The following is a 22,410-nucleotide window of genomic DNA, read 5'->3' as shown; positions in this document are numbered from 1 at the left end:
CAGTGGTTAGTAAAGAGAGAGAGGTGATTAGTGAAAACTAATTACTTAATTAGAGGATTAGTAGATCTGTTTATTTCTTTTCATGGCCTTGCTTGTTATCAAATTTAAATTTTCTACCTTACTCCACACACAATATTAAGATCTTGACTAGAATATCATTGAATGAAACAGGTCTGAAATGTCATCCATGTGGTAGAACACATGTTAGAAATATACTGGCAGAGTGAAAACTTATAGTATAAATATACAATCAAATACTATAAAATACCAGCTTTCTTACTGTTTCATTCTACAATTCTTCAATTTGTTGTTATGTAAATATGGATATATGCATGCAAGTTAATAGGCCAGTTTAAAAACCCAAGATCATGAATATTCATTGCCAGAGACCAGTAATTGTTGTTACATATGGCTGTGTCCTTTTATGGTAGAAATATTAATAGTTTCAGAATATTTAGTAGTTTCAGAATATTAAATAGTTTCAGAATATGTAATAGTTTTAAAATATTAAATAGTTTCAGAATATGTAATAGTTTCAAAATATGCAATAGTTTCAGAATATGCAATATTTTCAGAATATTTTATAGTTTCAAAATATGTAATAGTTTCAGAATATTTAATAGTTTCAGAATATTTTATAGTTTAAAAAAATGTAATAGTTTCAGAATATTTAATAGTTTCAGAATATTTTATAGTTTCAAAAATGTAATAGTTTCAGAATATTTAATAGTTTCAGAATATTTTATAGTTTAAAAAAATGTAATAGTTTCAGAATATTTTATAGTTTCAAAATATGTAATAGTTTCAGAATATTTAATAGTTTCAGAATATTTAATAGTTTCAGAATATGCAATAGTTTCAAAATATATAATATGTTCCAAAAAAATATTTAATAGTTTCAGAATATGCAATAGTTTCAAAATATGTAATAGTTTCAGAATATTTAATAGTTTCAGAATATGTAATAGTTTCAGAATATGTAATAGTTTCAAAATATGTAATAGTTTCAAAATATGTAATAGTTTAAAGATATTCAGTAATAGTTTCAGAATGTTTAATAGTTTCAGAGGTGTATAGGAATATAGAAGATCAATTGTATGAATAAAGGCTTTAATGCCTGAAGAATGTTTGAAAATCAGAGTGTCAAGTTTTGTTTTAATTTTTCTATATTTCTCTACAATTATTGCACTGAGCATTTTTTAACATGTCTTTTTGTAATTGTAATTCTAGATTTAAATTGTTTCATCTGTAGGCTATGTAAAATGGGTGTCAATTTCTAATCTTCAAAGAAAGAGAGCTCTCATGTCTGGCATTTACAAATCATCTTGTTGCATTTGATGTCAAATTTCTTTGATCTTTTTACAATGTAATTACAATAACTTGAAAAAAAGTTGATTGTTAATATTAAAATCTGCTATTGCAATCAACCTTAGTAAATGCAGAGTTCAAATTTAATAGAATTTTATAACATAGATTTCAGACTGGGTCTGATCACAAAGAAATTAATTATAACTACTCGATGTCTTTGGGTACTCCATAAACAAATGTAAACCATAATGATTTAATCTCTCTAAAAGAATTGATCCACCTATGTTTGATGTGACCATGCCCCTGTAAAATATTAAACTTAAAAATTTGTTTATTTTGGCCTTTTATAGTATAATTTCATTCTACTATTCTCCCCCAAAGTAGAGGTTTAAATTTTAGTTTATTAATGAGATATTCTTTTCTACTTTTCTACATCCATTCACAATCTATCAAAGCTTTCACCCTTCCTTTATTCATTATTCAATTATATAATTTTCATATTCACATTGTGTAGTCTCCTAGTGACAAATACAGTTTATATATATTAGTGTTTTGTTATAAATGTTTAAAGTTGATGTGAAACATCCAATCATTCCCCTCTCCCAGCCCCTTTCTTGACTACTTGACTGTTTTCTTGCTGGCTAAATGAATTATTGTTTAATATACTAATTAACATATTCAACAAAGAGGTCACTTTAAAACAAATCTGCAAAAGAAAGTAAACTATGTTCCTGCATGATGTTAATCCAATGTAAAATGGTCAGTTTCTGCTGACATCAGTACTCCTTATTACACCTGGTTCAGCTAATTACAGGTAAAGTAAAACATTCAGGTGAAATAACACAGGTAGGAGCATCTAAAATTTACAATACAGCGCTAGATTCGAACCTTATATCACTTACCTTTGAGTATTGTCCATTAATATTGTCAGCACCATCAATTTCTTTATCATGACTATCTCCAGTGTTTAAATCCTACAAAGCAAGAGTTATGTCCCTTTAATCATGATATACTCAATAAACATATTGTCTGGAATATCGAAGCTGGAATTTTGTTATTACAGAAGAAAACAAGGCAGAATTTTTACCACAAATACATTAATGTATTAGTAACTTACTTTACAAACCGAAAACAGAAAACTCCGTCAAGACATATTGAAAATTGGAGGAGAAACTTGAAGGTCAAATGAAGGTCAATGGTAAATCTATTAAGAAAATGTACTAGAAATTGATTTTTTTAACATTAAAAAGAAACACTTGGTATACAGCAACGATTGTGTTTTGATAAAGAGAGTAAAACAAATTGATTCATTTGTCTTTTAAGTCTGTTTCGTATCTTTCCCGATGCCTGAGAAATTCCACGAAGGCTTCTCCACCATTACATGGCAGCGGATTGCCTTATCAGCAATACCGGACATCTTATTGAAAACCAAGTAACATGTATGTCAATATTTCCCAATGTCTAGGCTTATAGTTATAGAAGTATAGTTCAGAAGTACTAGAAATGTACTAAAATCGCATAATTCCCCAAACTAGGAATTTTATTTTCTATTTATTTCTATATATTAGGTATTTTCTACATATAGCAGAGCTGAAGAAATGACGAGTCGTTATTTCAACATGCAAACGCGGATAAGACATACATGGATTTGAAGGCTAAAATGTCGAAGGTGAGCTGTGAACACTATTACTGATTGTCTTAGCTAAAAAAAAATCCCGTTTAAAAGTACAATTGATCAAACGAATGGCAACCATTTAATTATGCATGCATACTAATTAATTATGTATGTATATATTATTTATATTATGTATATATAAAGTGAAGGCAGTCATCACATCATGTGGTAATGACTAGCTTCGAGGTATGTCAACTGGTTAATATAATTCCAGTATAATTATATTCTCTTAATCACTTAGTTATTCTACATCAGACACAGACAAATAGGGGGTGGAAAGGAAGAGCGGAGAGACATAGGGAGAGACACGTTGGGTTGGAGAAACAATTTGCGCCGAACAGTGTACAAAAAGTATTACGAGCTAACTCGGCTTAACGGAATTAAATCCTTATTCAATACCTCTTATATAAGCTTAATACTGAATGACAGAGCTGAGCATAGTGAAAGAGCATAGTATAAGGATTTATAAGAGAAACTCTCATATAGAAGCACTGGGACAGTAGGGACTGTCAATTACAGCATTGGAATACATCAATTTGATAGAAAATTACCTACTTCCGGAGAGATTTACAAGATAAACAAATAATTCAGAAATGCAAAGCGATTGATTCAGGGAGTTAATGAAAGGGGATCTAATCTACCATGGACAAGAACATTGCTAAGATTTTTATTTATTTTGTAAGCTGTCACCAAACATTTAGTATAGATGTTTGGGAATTCGTCATGAAGTTTATATAGTGACAGAGCAAAGTGAGTTTAAAGTATGGAGTATGGACATGGTTGAAGGTTTGATTATGACAATCTTATATAGATTCTTCATTTTACACAGTGGTTTTTGAATTACGACTGACAAATCCATGTTGTCTTATATTATTGAGAGTAAAACTTGATATTGGTTAGATGATGTCCTTCTCAACGCTAGATTCTGAAGACAACTGTCTATATCGTTCATTTCCAATATGAATTGTCCCGGATGACTAATTCACTACTTCCATGTTTACTTCACTGATATCTTTACCTATGGATTGCGTATAGAAAGGTTAATGTTGGTTTTCTTAATGTGATTCTACAGCAACTTGCTATTTGGATTGGGGTAACTACTGTCGAATTTTATTTTGAGCTGTGATAAAAGAACAACCAATTAAGAAATGTACAGAACGATTTGGAGAGCAGCTTGAATACAAACTTGGTGATAATTAACTCTTTAGGCACCACCTTATCAAACAATATTGAAGCTATCAGTAGTGAACTTGAGGTCGAGTTGGAATGCCTGTGGGCAGTATTTCTGTATAGTAATTGACTAATGTACCATACATGAAATCTATAGTGACAATGACAACGTCTATGATCAATTCTTCATTATTTGCCCACAGGCGGCATCTGGTCTGATTACAAGTTGATCTTTTTGTACTAATAATTCTAATGTGTGGATAATGTCTGAGTTGTGTTATAATCTGTATTCAGATGAATATTTTATTTAATCAACTGGAGTTTTATGTCCTGCTACTTAGTACATTTTATTAGCAAATGAAGTTTTTCTTTTCTTTCATTTTTGCAACTGCCCATGTGTTTGAACGACAAGACATCTTATTCAAACCCGCTATAAATATCTATTTATCTATGTATTTCAAGGAAAATGAAAAACCCCAAGTGTAGTCAGAGCTGCATGTCAAGCAGGGCACGTTAACCCTTTCAGCACACACGATTCCACTCTGCTACTGGTTTGTCAGCTTGACCCTGTGTATAATCCCTATAGCCAATAACGGTATTTTCGGTATTTTTATTATTGAGCTCAGAATAAATCTATATTAATACCCACTTACAGACGGTGAGTTCGTGACAGTACTTTCCACATCAAAAGCTTGTAAATATTTCCCCTTTTTTCTCTCCTCTATTATTTGTTTTCCTATTAATATGGTAGACAGAGATATCGATTACAACCTACCTCTAAATGTAGCAATGCTCCGGTTTTTTGGCACCATAATTTGTAATCGTGCCCTAATATGGACAGTTTCTTCAGAAAGTCTCGCGTTTCCATAGCAATCACGTTATTTCCATCTAAATCCACTCTACACACAGATATCCAAGTTTCCATCACTTTCAATATTCCGCGGTGGGTGTAAGGAATTTCAAAAGGACTGTTTAATGGGCTGCTACTTTTAGCCGTACACTGAGAAGAAATGGAACTGCAATGGCTGACAGCGGTCGGAGACAGCTGAGATGGGAACGACGATTGGGGCTGAGACTGAACCGGACTCGAAAGGGTTAAGGAATCGGAATTTGGAAGAAGATGTGAACACGAGGATGAATTCGGAATGGACATACACACTGAATTGGGCGGGTATTCGAACACAACATGCTGCGAGCTCTGACTTCCGGTAGAAGGTTGCGGGGAGCTCGGAGCTTCAAAATGCACCACGATATTAGTTGGGACGTTATCGACGAGGGAATCCGAATCATCCAACGAATCCATGGGGATATTGTTAATATTATTATCACAGTCCGTAGTTGTTATGGTAACTAATGATCCAGTTACTAAATGATCCAAGGATTGAGGCGGAGTCACTATAGCATTCTTTGACTGATCCAGATTAGATTCCAGATCCATTCCACTGATAGCAATTTGGCTGAATGATCCATTAATGGTCACTGTGTCCGTACGACCAGTACGACAAGCTAGATTATCCGGCACTGAGCTAGACCGCGAAAACACTGGAGAAATATCCACGGGCGGCGTCTCCATCACAAACGTTGGAAGGTTGATCAGTTCTCTTTGAAAGGCCACAATATCCACATCCTGGCCTAACGACTCCGGCTCCTTTGAAACGAACTCGTCATCAATACTAACGATGCTATCGCGATGAACGCTTTGTTGATGCACAATGCTTGGTTTGGACAACCGACGTTTGCTCGGCCAACGAAAGAGCTTTTTGGATGAGGATGCTTTGGGATCTATTGAATCACTGGGGTCTATCAATGGTTCTGAGTTTTGGCTTTGGTGTATGTTGAGATCAAGCGGCGTCACCAGGCTCTCTCCTATTGCACGTAAAGCGTATTTGGTCGTTCCGTTTTTATTGGTATTGTTCACTTTATTATGGAGTTCTCGTTCTTGAACACTGGTAGATTTTGTCATATGCGGGGCACTATGATCTATTGGGTTCGAAATCACAACTTGTAAATCCGCCTTCCGTCTTTTAGACAACGGATCACCTGAGCACTCACTGATAGTGTCCCGTCGTGGAGGACATGCGTCCAAACGTTCCACTTTCGGAGGTTTTAATTTGGCGTCCGAGTACATGGTTTTGCGACGGATCATATTTCCAAAGAGTTTATGTGCAATCAGTCGGAGAACGATGATGGGATGAGCGACAATGGGTAACGCAGTAAAGATGTATTCTCTTACGGTTGCGTTCTGAAACGCATTAAGTTTATCAAAAGAATCCGTGGAAGACGCCATAGGTGATATGATCCGTGTTCGAAGTCGTGGGCCGTAGTCGGTTTCGGAAGCCGCATACAGACTTGGCACGGATCCTGATAAATGAATGATTGGATTTTGATTTTCTTTTTCTTCCTCTATCGCCTCCTGAAATAGATATAGTAAAAGTATGTAATATCAATTGATGTACATCATTTATACCAACTGAACGACAACGACAGTAGCGTACATACCTAGGCTTTAGGAGGGGACGGGGGGGTAGTAGGGTGGGTGAATTCACGGAGCTGACCTGACCCTTAATTGGATAGTGGAGGGTGAGGGCTATTTAATCATGGCTTAAAAGAGGAGGTGCTCGACGAGTGCATAGGATGAGAACCCAGAACTCAGCAGATTCTTTTCCAGCACCTTACCTGATGGGTTATATATCAACACGCCCCCTTATCCCTCCGCCATAACTACTCATTTGGTTTACACGTCCCCTTAACCCTCCGCCATAACTTCTCATTTGGTTTACACGTCCCCTTAACTCTCCGCCATAAATATTATGGTTTGTACTATTAAGCAGAATCCCTCCCACATTCTATTAAAACAACTTCATTTAGAGAACACACAATCATAATGTAACTATTTCCTACTGATATTATCCTAGTCACGTAAAGTTCAAGAACCTAAACAAACGTAAAAACCTGAATTAGGCTGGGATTATCGAACGTAATCTTCAGCTGTTATCGATATTTATAGACGTTTATTGGCCATGTAATAATATAACATATAATTCCTATCCTGCCTAAGGCTATAGGTTACTAGTGCCATTATCAGGCTTTAAATGCATGTACATGTTTCATTAAATGTACAGAGTAAGTAGAATTAGAATCAACCAAATGGAATAGAGTTAAAAGCCCCACTTTTTCCACCATTGGGAGCTAATTAACAACGAAACAGTGGCAGTGGCGTTTCCATGAAATTTGAGACTTGGGATCACAGAGTTGCTTATGGAAGCTTACAGGTAATTCTTTCCCCGTGTAAAATGATTAGTGCTCCATTTTACTACAAAAACGCGATAAAAATCGAAATTTTCTGCAATATCGAGCGATAAATTCCATCTTACAATAAAATTGAATTACAAGACAAGAAACCGAGTTTTAAAAAATGTGTGTTATGTCGAGAAACCGAAAAAAAGGATGGTAAGATTGATTTGGCTTCGATTTCCAATTCTAGAAGTTTTTATTTGATCAGCGTCTATTTTAAGCTTGCTTAATGTTTTCTTTGCAAACTGATTCAAATTTAATAGTATCCAAGCTCTCAGAATCACGTTCCTCACCTAAATAGATTCAATTAATACCTTACAACTTCGCTGAGGTATTTTAGGAAACAGCGTGTCCTACTTACTGAAGTTTTTTTTTCTTTCAAAAAACACTGTTAAAAAACTATATATATATATAATCAATCGGCGCACAGTGACGGAAATGTTAGGTGAAGGGGGGCCACAAAATTTTTCAGCGGGCCACAGACACTTCTTTCACTATGTTGAATGATAGAAAATTTGAAGGTGGGGATCAAAAGTCCGACCAGCCTCGTTTCTGACCCACCCCAACCCAACCACCACCCCTATATAAATAAACAAGCCCATACTCGTATAATGAATATACATAATAACAGGATGCCTTCAAGTTGGAATGCACGAGTAACAGTTGACCACATCTTTCCAGAGAATTTTCTATTATTCTAAATGACATTACTTCTATAAAAGTACATTTGATAACGACCGGTCCGATATCATTGGTTAGTTAGGAATACAGAAATCGATATTGCCACTAATCTGTACTATTCAATTGTCATTAAGATCTAATCCGCTTTCCATCACACTTTCAATAACAAACCGGTATTATTTATGATTCAAGATCATTGGCCAGAGATACAAGGGGAGATATGGTAAAGGTCATTGGTGTGGTTCATGCCCCAAGACAAAGATTGGTTTCTCATTCTGGTAGATATTACCAATCCCCTACACAACTTATGGGTGCATTAGTATTTTAACGATGCTCCAAAGAATATGATAAGGACGTCAAATGATAAAATGCCTTAAATTCAACAAAACTGTTACATTAGCCCCCAGCCCAAACCCTTATACCCACCAACCCCGAAACGACCCTAACCTACTTGAATAATTTCGGCTATTAACCCCTCTAAAGACGCTGCATGTAGGGTGTGATTAGGACTCCAGATGATGATATGCCCCATTGCCATCAACTCAATAAAACTGTCCTCAGGAGAATGAACCTGTAACAAGTTCGTGGTTCCCGTCGTGTTCAATTCTTGAAATGCTGCAAAATAAAACGAAGCAGACATGAGTTAATTGGCTGTCTTTAACTGTCATTGACAGGATTTATAAAAACTATCACAACCCTCGTAATTTTAGCAAGCAATTAATTTATCAACGAGCGCTGACGTGCAAGAAGATGAAGAAAATACAACGTGAAGTACATATTTATAATTTTCTCTTTTTAAAATACAAGTTGTAAATGTAAGTTAAGAACAACAATTGCCATAAAACTATGATATAAAATTGCCAACATTATGCAAATTCTGGATAATTTGCTATGCTTGAATCAAAATGTGAAGAAATCCGTATGTGTTATTTTCAAGCGAAAGCACGTTCTGAAAGTATTTTACCCGGCGCTTTTCCATTTCCGATCATACATTTAGACTCCCCCCTCGTTTTAGGTGATGCATCAATGAGAGTTCTCTATTTTCTAAAGCACCAGATATATAAGGGTCTATGGTGGAATACACCTAACATTCACTGTGTTTGATGCAAATGTTTCGGGAGATCGAAAACTCATGACACTAAACATTGTTATCCAATAAAAATAATGACACACTTACGTTTTCTATCAAAAAGATCGACCCGTCCTCCCAGTTTGTGAAGCAGCCCCATATACACCAATATTCTTGCTGCATGGTACTTCACAAATTTGGCATACTTAGTACTGTGGTTGGTATAGTACCATTCGTCAGATGGGAGCAGTAATTGCATCAACATGTCAGCGATATCCGCATCATGTAGACATTGGTGAAATGCTGGATTTAAGGCGATACAGGCCAGAGCTTGTAGTAATAAACATAGTAAGTGCTGAAAAGATACAAAATAATAATAATGATAAACTGAAATAAGTGACGTGCTGAATGCTGCTGTGGTGTAAATCAAAATGGCGGAACCCTGACAAGGTCTCTTATAGCAACTTCCGGTTTAATGTATGTTAATGTATGTTAATTTGAAAAGAATATTCATATTTCAACATTAGCTGCCCTAGCGACGAAGTTTTTCGAAATATCTTTATAATAAAATAAATAGCTGAACGTTATGGTGAAAAAAAAAATTGTAAATCGGAGCAAAAGAAGTCCAGAAAACAATTATTACATCCTCTATTAACCTTCATGGAAATACCAAAGTGATTTTATAATGTTAGCGATATTAACAAATCTCTGTCCAAAGGGAGACAATCATGTCTTGTGAGGTGAATGAATCCAAATTGCAATCTGAAACTCTATCCTAATCGGTATCACAACTTTAACCGACCCTAATCGATATCATAACTTTAACCGACCCTAATCGATATCACAACTTTAACCGACCCTAATCGATATCACAACTTTAACCGACCCTAATCGATATCACAACTTTAACCGACCCTAATCGATATCACAACTTTAACAGACCCTAATCGATATCACAACTTAACCGACCTTAATCGATATCACTCTTTTTACCGACCCTAATGGATATCACAACTTGGATATTAAGCACTGAAAATATTCTTCAGGGACCTCGGTTTTCTATCTGAAATACTTGACATTCCATCCTTGTCGATAATGTATTTTTTTTTTAATTCTATTTTATGTTTCTTTAATTTCAAGTCAGTTTTCAGCATTGTCAAAGCACAAAAAGCTCACGATTGTTTTCTTTGTATTTTCTTTTATTCTATTACAAATACAAAAGGACAAATTTGTCTTATCATCTGTTTTATCATTTATATTTAAAGAATTACAACCCATTGTCTTAAAATGAACATGCAATTAAAATTGTTATTGAGATTCTAATATATTCTGTTGTTTTGTTATGACACCAGGTAAGTTCACTGATGAATAAAATAATACTCATATTGATCAAGTTTGATTATTTAAATGTTATATTCATTCTAAGGGCAAGAATTACTTTAAGGTGCACTCACACCATAGAGATCACCAGTTACGTATGGTTGCGAAATAGAATAGCCATTTTAAATATTCGTAACCATACGCAACTGGTAATCGCTATGGCGTGAGGGCATCTTTTAGCTTAACATATTAAGTATTTTCCTATGATGTCTGTGTACACGAAGTAAGATTTGACGTTAGATTACTTTTTTATTTCGTCCTCTCCCGTGTACTTTTACATCATGAAAAATGACAGGCAATCGTTCACAATTCACAACAAATATTGTTACTTCCTTGATGCCAGCAATGGAAATCTTATAGCTGTATTAACACCTATTTTATCTTTAATTGTAAAGAGCTTTTTCTATACTTTTTATGTGTATCGAGGCCATTTATAGCTTCTAATTCGCATCATTCCAATTTTCTGTAAAATGTCTGTGGTCAATAGATTAACAGGGAGTTCATTGTACATAATATACTCTGATAAAAAATAACCAGAGCGTTGGAACACCCTAAATCCCAAACCCCACCTTATTTGTTGATCATCAGTTATTCCAATAAACTTGTATAAGTCCCCTTACGGAGTTTGCCCCTGGTCCTTATTTAACCAAAGAGTTTGGTTCCCTACTTCCGGCAACCCCCTTCATCAACTAAAGTACAACTCCGTGTACTGTTTTACTATGATAAGCACCATTGATTATGGAGATATAAAACTGGTATTTCTAGAGCTGTAATGTGTATAAAATGTACTCTGCCTACCATGAAAAGGTCAGATCAATTAGATTATAATACTGTGGATTACCATATTGATCCAGACACAAATAGACTTGGTTGGAAGGACAGTTGGTACATAGTATATTGGATTGAGAGGGAATTTAATGGAGTGTTACGTCCTCTTGTTAAATGTGTATCATTATTGTTATTTCATTATGGTATATGTTATTTAGTGGTCGTTTGCAATAAATACATTGTTACCTACATGAAGCTTGATAATACTGTCTTGGAAAAAAGACTATCTAGCTCTAGCAAGCTAAAAAGTTAACATCACGGACCTTTAATTAAGATTTTCAAATGAAAAACAGTTAGTACCTAATATACTGAACCGAGAGAATAGAACAGAGTTTTACGTCTTCTTGTCCATCATGTAGGCTACACGTTATATATAATGATTGATGGCAAGAAACGCATGGTAACCAACATGGAGCTTGGTTGCAATTTGTCGAAAACAAGCTTCCATTTTAGACCCGTAAATGTAGCTTTCCAAAAACGAAAATTTTGGAGTTCTGGGGCTGAAATTATCCACTTTTCTGCAATTCAGCCAAAAGAGTTGTTCAGTTTGTTCGTATCTGTGCTAGCCGAAAATTGTCCAAATGGCCATACAAAAAAAAAACTTTTGGAAGTTAGCAGATCAATTCCGAATAATATGCAAGTCCATATCTGTATCGATTGGCCGAGCTGTTAATTTATTACGCAGTCATGTACCAGAATGTGCCTGAAGGGTTTCAATGATATATTATTCTGTACATATTGAGCAGGTAGAAGTTGATAGAGCTATAAATCATCATACTCTGATATCAATAACTCTTCCCGTAATATAACAAATACCAGTAGTGCTATAATAGACAATGGGTAGGGTCTCAGTCGGTAAGGCGAAATTATAATATTCTACATGCTAGCAGATACATTTTCAGAATATAGTTTATTTGCGAAAACCTTTTCAATCAGATTAATGTAATGAGCGTGTTAAAGGATTGGGTCGGTTATGCGAAATTATGATTTTCTGCTAGCTAGCAGATACATTGTCAGAATATAGTTTTGAGTTTACCCAAACCTTGGAATCTTTACCGTTTTCATTTCCTTTATCGAGATAAGATTTTTTTGATGTCATATACTGCAAGGTTCTAGTAAAGTTCTTTGCTACCATGTCAAAATGACACTGGAGTTTACCGAAGCTAGTTGCCTCTATTGTTATCATTGCTATTTCGGATTACTTATGTCTTGCTCCATGGAACAGCAGTTGCTGCATGGTTGTACATATTGAACTCACCACTCAAAAATCGATTTGATCAGAAATGTCAGCCAGACAGCTTTCTCATTCTCAATATTTGCTATACAATATTAAAGTATAACTCATTATGTCGGTACAATGGTGTTATCGAGTTCGAATCCCGACGTCGACAATAAATCTTCATGACACTAATACCAGCGACCTTCAGATATTAACAGACAAATTGATAGATAAATGACATTAAGAAAATTTGATGATAGAAAAAATGACAAGCGACGTAGGCGGTTTGTCCTCGATCTCGCTTCAGACTTTTAAAATGCTGTATCAGCAGATTTTCACGTTTGTTGAATTAAAGGGGTACAACCACACGTAAAATAATATCTGTATCCGGATACAGTAAATGATGAAAAATGAATATGCCAATGAAAGTTCAGACTGAAACAACATGCTCAGACAAAACAAAGACTTCCTTCAAATGTTACTTTATATAAAAACCGTTTGTATTTCCCGTATAGAAATGTGTAATTGCCAAAGTAATTGGTAGCATAAATTGGGTATCAATCAAAAAACATATTATGTCGTCCATTATGTCAAACATACTTTATACTTTAAAGGTGGTTTGTCTTATTTTTTAGTGTCAAATTAAGCAAACTATTTGATTAATTGGTGTTTCTAATGAATTATCATGTATTCTAAATCATATCATTATGTTCTTATTGCATATAATTAAGAGTTTTAACCAATCATAAATGCCCATGTATGTACAGTCTGGGTAAACAAAAAAGACTTTTTGACCTTTCTTGATCGGTAACTCCTTGTAATTCTGTTGGTTATCCTCTTTTAATTTGAATATATTTTGAACATGTAAGACAAACTGGTATTTTGCAAAGTCATTAGAAGACATCTACTTTCTATTCATATAAGTATTAGCATTTTCATTTTCATCTTTAAGTGGACAGTTTCCTTTAAAACCAAAGAAGTGAAACTAATTCGGTTTGTCAGCTTCTAGATTAATATTTGAATTATGATAGAAGAAAAAAATATAATGACGGAAAAGAATAGTTTCAAGAAAATAACAAAAAGGTCTAAAGAAATCTTAATGCAATTGAACCAATAGCTCATTTTTTGCCTTCGTCCCCTGTTTTTGGATGAAACTCTTCACCGAGACAGCTTTGGAAATGGGCATTAAATTCCAATATTAAGACTAAAATGTATAGGAAAAATCTGCGTAATTTTCAGGCATTAATTGAAAAGTAGAGCATAGTTTTCACCAAAACATGTCTATCAAAACATTTTGTGTTGGTATAGTACTATTGCTGGCAAGCAAGGAAGATGACCTAGAATAATTGTCAAATCATCTGTAGGTCCTTACACAAAAGAACTTTAGGATATTATTTCTAGGCTCTTCACATCCACAAGACTAAAATTCAAAGATGTGACGTCTTCATTTCAGTGTTTCAGATCATTACGTCATCGATTTTTGCGTACTTACGTTACCATATATAGAATAATCATGTCTGCAATCAATTGTTACGTGTTAAATTCTATTATTTTCCCAAGTGGTAAAGTCTACAAAACGGAATTTAATCAATAATGACGATCTTAAATCGTCTTCAATTTGCAACTTGTTCACCTCGTTACAATGGTCTACAAAGACTGGGTCAAAACAGTTTACTGTAGCAAGAGAAGTAATTGTTCTGGCAAGAAGCTTATGAGACCTGATGTGCATTTACTGGATTGAATTTAAGGAGCACCTTCACTATCCGTTCGACCAATCATACCTTAGTTTCAGAAACAGGATTTTTTTAGCTAATATAATCAGTAATAGGGTTCACAGCTCATCGTCGAAATTTGAACCTTCAAATCCATAATTATTGAAAAATAAAAATTCGACACAAATTTTAGTGACTCTATGCCATATATAGAAAACACATATTAAAGCACAATAAAGACCCAAATCAATCCCCGAAAATGCCAACTGTTCCCCTTTAAGTCTTTGCTTGTAGTGCATACAACGTGGCAGTGGAGTTCTCAATCCTCTTGTTACTAATGAAGGGCATTGCCGTTGTCCTTTCGCTCACTTTACACTGCGTGACCTTATCTTATTCCATCCAAGAGCAGAAAGGGCATAAATCTTATTTCATTACATTAACCCTATAACAAAGAGAAAAGCAAGGCGTAAAATTTCCATTCCTTTCATATCATTTACATCCTCCATAAAGCGAATGACGTACGTAAGTCTAAAGAAGAGGCCGAACTCAAAGTTTTCACGTCACCGATAAGCTTTTTTATGTCAAAAAGATATAAAATAAAACCCAACACGAAATTGTTATAGATCTAAAAATATTTTTAGTATTTTCTGAGGTTAAGTGATGCCTGACACGCCATAATTGCATAAAACTATAACGATTCAAGTAGGGAATATAACTCCAATAATATTGCGATGACGAAAGCAAAGTTCTGATGAGCGAAGTCAATGTAGTCTGCATGAAATAATACCTTATTCTTAAGTCACATATAGTTTTGCACAAATAACTCAATTCCAGTACTGTGATTTTCACAATAGGAAAGTGTTCACCTCTGAATCTAGGCTAGTTGCCCTACAACCGTTGGAATTGATCGTAATTGTCACGTACTTTGGTATAAAACTGACCGAATACAGATCGTTGACTGTTAAAGACCAGCTCGCACTTAACTGGCTGAAACTGCTGAAAGTTGCCGAACGGTCCGAAAACTTAATCACAAAAGGTGCTCAAAATTCTACTGGTTGATATTACTCACGCCTTTCAATCGATAGATACCTATAACAGCCATGTTTGCATTTCTGTGATCAAGCATACTTTAAAATCTGCAAGGCCGAAAGTTGAGGATGAACAGATCCGGAAGTTCAATACGTACAATCTCCAAAATTATATATTTAACTCCTATAAATCCAAGTCCAAGTACGATGAAGGTTTTCTTACAAGGTTTCACCACTTTATTTGGTTTGAAGCAAATATGAGTATTTTTAGTAGAGTAGCAAGGTCCTTGCCAGTTTCCATTCCCAACTATCTAGGGACCTTTAAGAGAACCACAAGTAATTAGGACCAGTGTTTTTAAATTGACAGAACTTGAAGAGGATAAAAAGGCTACCTTCTCCAGAAGTTAATGAATGATTGAAAAGACTGAGAGAAAACACAAGAAGGTAATGATAAAGAAATTAACTTTGTTTCCACTTCATTAGAGCTCTTCACATCTCTAACTAGCCCGAAACAGCCCAACTCTTATCTGTCCTCTGAGAGTTATTTCAGATAGAGAAGCGGAAATAGCCATCATGCTTTGTTTTACACTGTTGTAAGTTGAAATATAAACCTATTTAATTGGTATAATTAGAAACATGTGTTGTCTGCAATGAGTGTTAATAGAATTTAAAACTGGAAAGAGTTTGTAGATATTATAACTAAATGAAGTTCATAAAACAACGATTACTCATTTCATCAAAATATTAGAAAAAAAATCAAATAGCACCCTGGTGTGCTTGACAATTTGTTTGAATCATATAGAGACCTTTAGAACCGGCAATTGCCAAATATAAAATAGCTATCAAAACGCAACAAGTTTAAAAACAGTTTAATAGCTTCTTCGTGTGCGTGAGGACGACAACAGAAACACGTCGAAACGTTGCATAATATGATTTCACCAATGGTTTTCTCCATAAACCTGTGCCTATAATAATCAAATGGCTGTCAAAGGCAATGGTAGAGTTAAGTTGTTTCGGACTAATCACAGAAACTCCTAAAGAAGAACAACGGCAGTTATAACTTTCTTTCATATAATTGTTGCTTCTTCGAGCGGAAAAATTGAATTTGGTAGCTGAACGAAGAAAGACAAATACTTCATTTAAAGACTTCCATATTTTACTTGAAAGAAATAAAATGTTTTTAATGATAGCTGAGAATAGAATAACCGTAGACGAAGAAAGGACACTGACCAAATCGATTGGTTTTTTAGATATTTTTACATTTACATGTGCTACAAGACAATCATTTGGTCTTGTCCATACGATTATTTGACACATTATTCATGTTATTTCCAAATTTGACCACAGCGTGATTTCAGAAACAGAAACTGTAACAACAAAATCGCGCTTGGGCCAGTCTCACTGCGTTTCGAACATGCAGCAACCAATAGCATTGCGTTTAGAAACAACAACTACCAATAACATTGCTTTTAAAACTGCAGCTACCAATAGCATTGCGTTTTGAAACAACTACTGCCAATATCATTGCGTTTTGAAACAACAACTACCAATAGCATTGCGTTTAAAAACAACAACCACCAATAGCATTTCGTTTTGAAACAACAACTACCAATATCATTGCGTTTAAAAACAACAACCACCAATGGCATTTCGTTTAAAAACAACAACCACCAATAGCATTTCGTTTTGAAACAACAACTACCAATATCATTGCGTTTTGAAAAAACAACTACCAATATCATTGTGTTTAGAAAAAACAACTGCAGCTACCAATCGCATTGCCGCTATTGTCTGAGATGATATGACATGACAGCCGTATTTTGTCCGAACGTATCGTGACCACATTAAATGAATAATCAGAGACGTTCGACAGATAGTTACAATATCAATGTTGAGGACGTCACGAACTAGGAATTCGAGTACTAGGAATTGATTTGATAGTTTGACAGCTTACAGATACCAATGACCTTCGGTTGAGGTACAATGACCGCAAAAGTAAAGCTACTGACGTTTTCCCAAACAGACAATCCCTGCCTTGTCACCACAATCCAAAACAGGCCATTGGAAGCATAACACACGGGCACTGGGCATTCTAAAAACAATGTTCCTATTCTCTTGAACATCTTGCGATAAGCATGTGTCGTAATTATGTAATTTACATTGAACAATAGTACACTTTCGACAAAATGATGGTTATATTTTCTTCAGAAAAGTTGGTCTGACCTGACCGCAGAATTTTAGGCAGTTACCATAACCGTTCTCAACATTGTATATTTAACGCAATTTGTTAACAATTCATAAAAAATGTGATATAATTAAGCTAATAAATTCAATCGTCTGCCTTCTTGACATTTCTCAATCCAAGCTAAAAATATATATTAAAGAAAAGCCGTGGAGTCCGGCATTGATGGAGCATTCACGTGTCTAATCCTAAAATAAACCGTCATCAATATAGGTTTTGACAAGAAATATCCAAACTTATACCGAGTCTTGTTCTATATATATTCTATAGATGACATGGACTGATTGCGTCCTAATTTACTTTTCTGCTTTTGATTCAGATATTGGTGAAAACAGACAAGACCATATCGTGTGTAACGAGGTAAATTTTGCGACATTCTTTATCCAGACTGTATCACTGGCATTGGTGAACGAGTTGAAATTTCTCAAGGCAAAATGTTTTCTGAAACAAAGCCCTACGCAGAGGAACTTAGGGTAGAGAGTAAGAATCTTCTTTGCTAGAATTATTAATGGCTTGTCAAAAAAAAAAAAACTTGTAGGTACAAGTTGATCACCATGTCCTGAACAACACCAATACTTGAATGTGCCAACAGACAAGACAATGTTCAAAACAGAATTCTCATTCGATTTTTTTCTGATTACTGTAAAAGGATAGGTCAATTCTCTCTATATTAACGAAGGTAATAAACTGGCCCCGAGCGACAAATGGTTGACAAACAAGTTGTAACAAAGGAAAGTCTTCAGCTCTTTGTCGTATGTTGGTTGTTGAGACACGATTGAAGTGGAACCAAGAGTACTTATTGAGCTGTCGATTGTCACAGAATCAATCTAGCTCCGAGATCAAAAGACCATTCTTTTAAAAAGTGAAATCCCGACAAAGGTTGCGACAAAATAATTATTTCTAGTTAACGAGATTCTTTATAAAATGTAGGCTAAAATTCCAAATAGAAATGATGATCCTAGTAAAATATAAAGCGTGATTTAATGACTGGGAACGGTCGGTTTATTTTATTATTTAATTAACTAATGTAGTTGTTTAGATGTTTCTGATTAATCTCCTGGCTATAACTATGATTCATAACACTATAGTCTGATTGATGCAATGTTTCTATATTTCGTTTTATATATTTCTGTTGGTTTTTCGTAATTGGTCATGTAGTTCATTGGGAAACAGAAAACCTCTCTAATGTCCACTTCTTATATTTTCTATGGGTGTCTTGTAGTCATTACCTGTGTGTAGTTATGTGTGAGTAAAGGTGATCTGTAAATTTAAAGTTTGATTTCAAGGGCGATGCTACTGTATCTAATCGGATAAAGATGTGTCCAGAATCAGAGACGGTAAATGAAACAAGTCAAAAGAAACATCATTCGTGTCAACTTCGGGAGTAGAATGGTCAATGTTCAACTCAAGGAGAATAAAGAACATTGGCGAAGGTTGAGCCGACTGATGAAACGCAAAGTACACGGAGATATACACCAATATTGTACGCATCGTATAGTGACACGATTTACAATAACCAGCACTTCAGATTCAATGATAAAGGTACTTACCGGATCATGGTTAGGATCTAAGGCTTCAACTAAAGTCCGAACATGTCCACCACTCACTATTTTGTTTTGCACAATACTTCCATGACACATCACAGTAACAATCCGGGCACTTAGAATCTGTAAACAATGATGCGTACAGTGGCGCCACCTGACGGAAGGAGTGCACTTTTGGCGGGTACCGATAATCCGTTTATGCATAGTAATATTATTATGTAACACCGACATGAGGCAGCTAGGGTCCATCGACATCATAATTTCCAACGGTGTCCTGTTTTGATGAAGAGGACAATGTTTTCCATCTTCCTCCTCATCGTTATGTTTATCCGCATGCGTATCATGAACACTCGTTCTCCTTTTATGAAGTGAGGCAATTCTGTTAAGAGTGGATTGTCCACTTTCCTCATGTTTGCCAACTCCTTGCTCCTTACGTTTGATAGTAGAGGGCCATATATCCTTGTTATCAGCCGGAGTGTCAAAATCAGCACTTTTTGTAACGGAGCCGTATTCATAATTCCTGTGCACTATACACATATCTATAATCCGATTGATCGTACTTAACGCTGTGAAATGTAACGACTGACGACCTCGGATTAATTCCAAAGACGAGGTCAGTAATTTAGACAGATGGAGAAATATCTGATGTTTTTCGTCTCTCTGTGAAGTTTTCTGCAGTTGAATGTAACATGTCTGAAATGAGAAAAAAGATACAAATTTGAAAACAATTTAAAAAACTTTTTTGTGGCAGTGGAGTAGCACAGCTGGTTTGATCGTCGTCTTCTGGGCCATTAGGTGCGATTGGTTCGAATTATTTTCTGGTTAGACACATTCTGATGTCTCTGCCTCTGACGGTTCGATTAACGGCTTTCATTCACTATCGACTAGCCACACAAAATTAGTCACTATAGGGACATAGGGAAAGAATAACCTGCTCTGAGCCCTTTAAATTCTATTAAAGTCCTAGGCATTCACGTAGAGGAGTTCTGATAGCCAATAATGTTTATCTTGGTTTGATTATTCTGGTCTGAAAATCGCTGTACATAACCATCATTAATTTAGATGTTGTAGATGGCTGGAGGGGAGTGTTGGTGGGCAGAATCAATCCCGGAAATCAGATTATAAATTTCCCACATGACCCACAGACATACATAGCTTACATAATTCTCATCTGAAGTCAAAATTATATTTAGTTAAAATGTTTCTATCCAAGCAGTTTCCAGCAGGCGGTGACGTCGCTCATATATGACGTCATTTCCGGTTTAAATCATTTTATTGATCCTAATACGCAATGACTGGCACATTTTTCAGGTTTACAAACACAACTATGTTGTTTTGTCATTTTAGGTCTGAATATACCTGCATTTTCGATCAAAAGGTTTCGTCCAAAATATGGTAAAATTGGGAGTGAAAGTTATATAGAAGTGGACTTCGCCGAAGAGAAGTACCATCAGGGGTGATAAGCATGATCTGCAAGGTCAACATCATGAGATACAATCAGATCAATTTATGACTGACTAAACATATCAGACTAGTTTACTCTCATTGGTCAAAGTCAGAATTTACATTTTATGTTCATTCTAAATGGTAGTATTCCTTTAAGATAAGAGAATTTGAGTGGGTGTGCTTCTTTAAGTCTAGAAAAAGTTATGATAGCGCGAAAAGGGAGATAATTATAATCTTAACAGAATATTGGAACGAAAGTAATTAAATCATTAATTATTCATCTGTTTTAATTAACATCGGGATAATAATGTCAAGGTTTTCTAGGACAATGGTTTTCCTACAGCGAGTGTTTTGTCGAGGTTTTATATACCATTAAGAAGCTTATAGGCAAATAACATTCGAGTCTGTAAACCATTCAGTAAATGTCTTCAAGGGGTGCAATATTATTCATTAATTAATCAATTCAATCTGATAGAGCTTAATACAGTATGACCTTTTAGTATGGACGACAGGGGGTTTGATAATTTAAGCAAGTAATGGCATTATATAAATCTTTGTTATTCTAATTTTCTCGGTAACCAAACCTTACAAAACCTTGTACTAATTAAAGATCCCTCAACAAGTACAAGCCTGTGATAGTGCTGCTGTCGTGAAAAATTTCCCTCATTGTACAATGCATGAAGTTGACCTCTTCAAAAACAAAACAAATTGCGGATAAATGGAACGTAAAAGCTTCATCTCGTATCCTTTCTGATGACCTCGCTGATTTACTGATTAAAGCATCTGTATTTATAATAAACCAGTAGAATAGACCCACTTCACTTTTCCAATTAATATAGTAATAAGATTTGTTCGTGGTCTATTGTACCGTGATTATTTGACATATATGAAATTGGACATAAACATCTGTCATGTCCTGGTCAGTAATCAAGGTGATACCAAGTGCATCGTCCAGGGTCAAGGTTTCTCTTCGCAGTGGCGTTTCAACCGCCTACTTAGAGGGGGGGGGGGGGGGGTCTCAAGAATAGCTTGGAACTCAGTCGCGTTACTATTCCCCAACCCAACTTAATGAATTGTAGCAGTGGCGTTTCTGTGAGGCATTTAATGCTTTTGCAACAGACAATGCTTCCATTAGTACAGTTACACCTTGCATTAGGAGTTGTCCTACGTTACGGCTAAAAATATATTAACCAAGAACCCCGCTCATTCTTGGGCTTTAATAAAAATGATAACATTAATAAACTATTTATTTTACATGGGTCAGAATACCCAATGGGTCATGAGGCCCAATACACAAGGACGTGGTCCTGTCTAACATTCAGACAATATAATGAATGAATGTTAAAAAATATCATTAAAACGAAGATATCGATGTTTCGTTTCGTACAGTTTGATGGATGACAGAAACATGGAATCATTTAGATCTGTACTTTGATCAGCCTGGGCAGATATTAGTTAGGAAGTTATTTGAAATGTCGTTAATTAGCATTATCCAGTTGCTATTCCTATATAATGGACTGCAGTGACCGGGTCGAGTTCCACTAATTAACCAATAATAGGTAGCTATAGTATATCATCATTGACTTTACATATTGTTTACTCCGAGGATATATTGATTCCTGTAGCTTCAACTCAATCAACGATGTCGTTCAACCGTACTGAATAGCTCAATCGAAAATATTTGATTCCTTATATACCTCTTGCTCATGCTATATCCAGTTTCATCGAAGAGTACGTTCCAGACAAGATGAACTATGGGAATCCCACGTCTACTTATAATAACGTGGACGCAGCCATGACTGTGGCTGTTTTGA

General features: G+C 35.2%; 1 protein-coding gene across 1 annotated transcript; it reads right to left on the bottom strand.

Moving 5' to 3' along the window:
• Positions 1-1,512: 1,512 nt before the first annotated feature.
• LOTGIDRAFT_159199 (hypothetical protein) lies at positions 1,513-20,515 on the bottom strand (the record flags this gene model as incomplete). The annotated part of the gene is made up of 7 exons (XM_009052839.1): positions 1,513-1,611; positions 2,211-2,282; positions 4,929-6,566; positions 8,580-8,743; positions 9,306-9,552; positions 19,157-19,843; positions 20,510-20,515. 7 exons carry the CDS (start codon positions 20,513-20,515, stop codon positions 1,513-1,515), a joined length of 2,913 nt encoding a protein of 970 aa, XP_009051087.1.
• Positions 20,516-22,410: the final 1,895 nt, after the last annotated feature.

Source organism: Lottia gigantea (genome assembly GCF_000327385.1).
Source record: "Lottia gigantea unplaced genomic scaffold LOTGIsca_19, whole genome shotgun sequence".
Lineage (NCBI taxonomy): Eukaryota > Metazoa > Mollusca > Gastropoda > Lottiidae > Lottia > Lottia gigantea.
This window is presented reverse-complemented; position numbering and strand designations above follow the sequence as displayed.